Raw genomic sequence first — 5,651 nt, 5'->3', positions numbered from 1 at the left:
AAAAAAAAAAAAAAAAAAAAAAAAAAAAAAAAAAAAAAAAAAAATTTGTTAAATAAATAGATAAACAAAGAAAGAGAATCATTTAGCCTCAGAAATGTAGAAGAGTCACATCTAAAAGTTCCCATTGCCTTGTCCTTGTTCTTTGAAATACCAGGGCTTACTCTCATCAAGGTTGAAGTCGTATTTGTAATGGGCACCTATTTGTTACAAACCCTCCCTCTGTCATGCCTCAAATCAAACATATACATTATATATTAAAGATATGTCATATATATGTTAATGTATTTTTTTCGGTGCGGTAAGAACTAGGAAAAAAATTTTAGGAATAAAAAGGCTGACGGTTCTTATCAAACATTCAGAAGGTGCATTCTGAATGGCTAAGGCTGCTTATCCAGGGGAAAATGGTCTGTAATCTGAGCAGAGATTACCACCCTGCCTATGTATCCACATATTCTAGGAAAGATTCTGATTTCATTGTTCTTACAGGGGTCTGAGCATCAGCATTTTTTTCTTAAAGCTCTCAGGTAATTCTAATGCGTTGCCATCACTGAGAACCATGGGGCCAGAGCAAGCAATATCACCTTTTAATTTTTTTTAAGTGCAACTTTCATTTTATTTTTCTCGAGAGGACAGTTTTTCCTCGGCCCTTAAAGACTCAGCTCCTTACATGGGCTTTGGTGGAGACCGTAGGACAACACGGGCACATCTAAATCAGGGTGGGAGTATTTGGTCCTTGCAGGCTCCATGAGATCAATTCCTGACTACTTTGCTGTGAATGGCACAACTCACACAGTAATGTAGCTTCACATACAGCTCGAGAAATACATAGGCGGTGAAAACGCTTGCTTCAGAAATGTCCCTGACAGCAGTGGCCTCTACTGTGTTTTGAATGAGGAACTTCTTAATAGCCTTGTCTTTGGGCACGCATTGGGCACAGTTGGTGCAATGAAGAGGCCGCAGGTAGCTGCAGCCCTTTTCGGCACAATCGTCGCCCCTTCTTTTCTTTGTCAACTTGGAAGCTCGGTATCACTTTTTACCAGGGAGTGGGTAAAATGAACAAGTTTGCTCAGAGGAGCCAAAAATCCTCAGCCATTAAAGTAAAGCCAACCCAGAGAAAGAAGACAATTTTCCCTATAACACTCTCTTACTTGTCTCTTGGCTCCTGGCCCCAACCATCTCCAAGCTCTACTAGAAGACCCAGAACACTTGGCGTATAAAGGAGAGGTAGCAAACGACCATGGGCACATTATGACCTTGCAGAGCTTCACCCACAACCTTCCAACCTTAGGCAGGAACGTGATGTGGTTTTCATTATACAGCTGAAGCAAGGGCCTTCTTATTCAGTGGTCAAGAAAAGAAAAAGAAAACTATACTATTTTCAGCAGCAGCAGTAAGGAAGGGATGATCTCCCTTTATTCCAGACAGGAAGAGAAAGTTAGCTGGTTCCCAGGGGAGTGCTGGGGGTTGGGGACAGCAGCCACTGTGTTGGAGGGGAAGTGCAACAGCTCTGGGCAAGTCTGCCAGGAGCCACTTCATGCCATTCTTGAGTGTTCCTACCAGGCTAAGAGTGTTCATTGCTCCCTTCTTACCAGGCTAGAGAAAAGTGGTCAAAGAAGAGGGAAAATTGGTCCTGGATATCAGGCCCCCTGTAGCCAGTGAGGGGTGATCAGAGCAGGGTCTGAAATTGGCATCTGTGTAGATACCTGCAGAAATTGCATACATGGTGTGTGTGTGTGTGTGTGTGTGTGTGTGTGTGTGATTCTAAGGAAAGGGTTTCTGTTTTTCATCAGCTTCCCAAAGATTAAGGTTGACAACTGGCCCTGAGCAATGTCTGCCCTAACCTGAACACCTATTTGTAAACCACACACCCGGCCTTGTCAGATTTCTCCAGTTGAAAGTAGCAGGGCTGAGCCTCAGCAAATTACAGAAGCATACGACATTCAGTCTCTGTCTTCAGCCTTTGTCTCCCCAGAGTTCCCACTCAGGCGTGTGGCGTCCCCAAGTTCAGATGCCCTGAGCATAGCTCATTGTCACCCTGCTTTGTCCTCCACTCCAGCTCAGGGCTTTCCTTCCCTGTCCAAGGACAGGGGCTCTCTTTGAGTCCCTAAATCTTTGGTCTTCCCTTCTCCCCTTGTACTCCCAGACCCGAACCTATTTTTCCTATCTCAGTGCAGGTCCACTGCACCATCCTTGACCTTCAAAGCTCAGTAACCATGATGTTAGTCCAGAGAGCCCTTCTCCAGCCCCCTGGCTCCCAGTTACCACACTGACTTGTCACCCTCAGCATTCTGGGCTGATCTTCCAAGGTGGTGGGCAAAGGACCAGTGCCCAGCTCAGCTTTTCCTCCCAGAAGCAGAGTCCAGGCTTTGTCTGTAAACCAATACATGTTTCAGAGAGTCCAGGAAGAAGCAACATTACTTTAGAGAAAACCATTAGCACTAACTTTGTTCATTGATGCTACACTATGACAAATATACGGAAAAAACCTATCCAACTAGTTTTAGCTGTGGGAAAAAATAAATTCTAATTACTCTTATTTACATAAGCAGTATATTATGCATGCCTAATTTCCGTGTAGCACAAAAACAGTGTGTGGATCATTAAGTGGGTCAGTTGCCTTTCCTTTCAAAGCTGAACTCTCATCAGGTATGCTCAGTCTTGAAAGTTTGCTGATCCTGTAGCAGGGCTGTCTGCTTTCAATTTAGGGGGAAAATATCATTAGAAGAGAATGTTGGCTTAGACATAGAAGCCAGGGAGGGCAGAGGAACCTAACAGGCCAGGGAGGGCCCTCTGATCCCTGATGATTAGCTGTATGACCTTAGGCAGGCCAATTTACCCCTCTGGGCTTCTCTTCCTCCTCCCCAGGGTGGGTGGGGAACCCTGGGTACTGGTTTGCTATTCTTTTAAGCAGGAGTCTCTTTCCTTTTTTTTTTTTTGTCTAAATGAAACATATGCAGAAGCCCAAAATATAAAGCAGGTGAAAGAACAGCTGCCTAAAGCTGCCTTTGAGGTATCTTCACAGAACCCTGGGGTTCTGGCTCATTCTATGATCTATTAGTTTGTAAGAATGAACAGGGCTGGCAAGCACCCCTATGCAACTCTCATAGCTTTGAGGGAGGGGCCAGAATAACACCCGCATGGTGAAAGGTGGCATCGCAGGAGCATTCCTAGTGTACCTGGAGGTTAACTTGAAGGCCCCTGCAAAAACAGGTGAAGGGAAGCATTTCATTGTAAACTTCTGACAACAGTGGCTAAGAGGCATACTTAAGAGTTCTCTCACGCTCAAAAAAACTCAAACCAAGTGATTTTTATCTCAAATCTACTTCTCCAGATGGTTGGTGAGGATTCAACGAATTGTTCAGTCATGCATCAATTTCAAAAGAGTCAGTTTTGAAACTTGTGGTTCTCCAAGCTCTAAAATCCTAAGCTATTTGTCCTAATGACACAGCACACTGAACTCTAGAATACCACAGGAATATCACACCACTGCAAATTACTAGGTGGTGCTGAGTCTCCCAAAAAAACGGAAGTGAAACAAAAGCATCGCACTGTTTTTGAAATGCATATTCGATATGGACTAATCAAATAGTTTTTGAGATTATTTTCCTGGAGGCAGAATTATTCTGCACAGTTACACAGCCCTTATGTTTTCCCCTTTGTTGTATCTATCTATGTATAAACACATGGCCCATATAGTAGGCTATTTTCCCTCTCGCTGAAGCTTCTGAAGACAAGGCCTTTTTGTCATGGGTAAGTGCAAAACCAGTCAACCTTACAAAAGGAGTCATTTAATGCTCAATTTTCCAACTTTCCTATGATTAAACACTTCTAAGCTCAAACGCTGTTATTGTAATGTAGATGGTGTTTTCTTTCCGCCTTCCCCAACAAATGTTTAAATTGTCTCCGCTGGATTCCCCCATCCCCAACTCCTCCCCTCCCGTTTCTGACCTTGAAAACAGAGAAGTTTTCCTTTTCTCTACTTACCCTCAACTATTTAAAAATCGAGGCCCTCTGACCTTTTTACAACACTCTTCTTGTCTGACACACTAAATGTTAATCTGAAAGCCAAGAGGAGGGAAAAGGTCTTGGGGGGGGTGTGGAAAGGGGGTGGAGGTACTATATATTTGGCATCAGCTCAGAAAATCAGAAATGTTTGCGCAACCACTCCCCAATTAGGATCCTCCCCACCACCCACCCCAACTGCCTTCTAACACATTAATAAAAAAAGATGTGAGCAGACGAAATTGGAGAGCCCAGGAGGGACAGCTAAGGCGGTCCTGATTTTGTACCCAGGGAAGCCCACTGATCACCATCCCACATGTCCACCCCTCTTCCCTCCCTTCCAACAAGCCAGATTTAGCATCGGGACCTCTGCAGCCTCCACCCCCATCCCCTGAGGTGGCCCGGTAAACTTGCGGCAGTACCACCCATTAACAGCTTGTGTGAGACAAACGGAAGGACTGACACAGCAGCCTCCGCGAGTCGGGACGGCAGCGCTGTGCACCTTAAGAATCGTTTCTGTTCTCAAAAAAAAAAAAAGGACAATGAGCGCACAGGCCTGGAATACATTAACTTGTGAACAGACTCTAACACAACTCCAGAGAGTCCATCTCTCCCTCAAACAAAAAAAAGTGGAGGAAAGGCCAAGGCACATTACCATCCTGTCCCGAGCTTTCCAGATACTCCGTCAGGTCACAGCCAAACGCGCTGGCGGCTCCCTTTCGTTTCAACTTCTGCTTGGCACCCTTGTTCTTCATGAGTTAGTCCCAAAGAGGCTGCCCCTCCGTCTCTGCCGCCCCTCTGCTTGGCACCGCTGTAAGATGGGCTCCCGGGCTAGATCACCGGCTGCCCCGCGGCTCTGGGGGGCCGCATCGGAAGATGGAAGAACCTGGGCTGGGGGCCCTGCGCATGGACCCCGCGGGGCGCGGGCCGGCAGAGCCTGAGATCCACCCCGCGCCGCTCCGGGGCCGCCGTGCCGAGGCCGTCAGACTGGCAGCCGCGGGCCGGCTCGCCTGGGAGTGTCACTTCCTCACTTGGAGTCCCAGGGACTTTCACAGGCTCCTGCGGTGTCTTCGGGTGTTCCTCCTCCGCTTCGGAGGCAGGGCAAGCTCTCCCCCCGCCTTCTTAAGTGCCCCGGAGAGGACACAGACGCGGGGTGAGAAGACTGCCCAAGGGGCTGCGGTGGGTCCTGCGCCCTGGGCCCGCTGTCTCGCCTTCAGTCGGCTTTGGTAGAGCGAAAAACAAGCATCCTGTCCCTCCTGCCCGCCCTCACGCCTTCCTTTTTTTCCTGTCTTACAAATCCTAGGATCATCCAGCTCAGGAAACGCTGGAAGGAAGTTAGCTAGGGAGGGGGGCGGAGGGTGGAAATTTTTGGCAGCTCCGTGCTTGTGAGTGTGTGGAGCTGGAGGAAGTAGGTGGGTGGGTTGAGGAGCACGGGGTGGGGGTAGAGAACGCGTTCTCCCGAGAGCCGTTCTGCGACTCCAGAGATAACTGGGCAGCCCCGGAGGAAATCGCGCTCTCCTCGCAGGACCCGCAGCCGCAGCCGCCGCTTCCTGCCCCGCCGAGCCGGCTCTTTGAAGCGGCGGGAGCTGTGCTGGCATTCTGCGGGGACCGTGCTGGATGGGACTTTCAGAACCCTCTGCCCTGGTTTT

General features: G+C 48.0%; 1 protein-coding gene across 2 annotated transcripts in view; it reads right to left on the bottom strand.

Annotated features, from left to right (window-relative positions):
* The window catches only part of ARHGAP31 (Rho GTPase activating protein 31), a 130,559-nt gene extending 125,271 nt beyond the window's left edge, over window positions 1–5,288 (bottom strand). Inside the window, exon 1 of one of the 2 annotated variants that reach the window (XM_017875399.1) lies at window positions 4,658–5,288. In XM_017875399.1, coding sequence (XP_017730888.1) covers window positions 4,658–4,757 — 100 coding nt within the window. In that variant the 5' untranslated portion in view covers window positions 4,758–5,288. The remainder of the gene's footprint in view (window positions 1–4,657) is intronic. The other variant, XM_017875404.1, reaches the window with a different exon arrangement.
* Window positions 5,289–5,651: the final 363 nt, after the last annotated feature.

This window comes from Rhinopithecus bieti, unplaced genomic scaffold, assembly GCF_001698545.2.
Source record: "Rhinopithecus bieti isolate Rb0 unplaced genomic scaffold, ASM169854v2 scaffold_1251, whole genome shotgun sequence".
In the NCBI taxonomy this organism is placed as follows: domain Eukaryota; kingdom Metazoa; phylum Chordata; class Mammalia; order Primates; family Cercopithecidae; genus Rhinopithecus; species Rhinopithecus bieti.
This window is presented reverse-complemented; position numbering and strand designations above follow the sequence as displayed.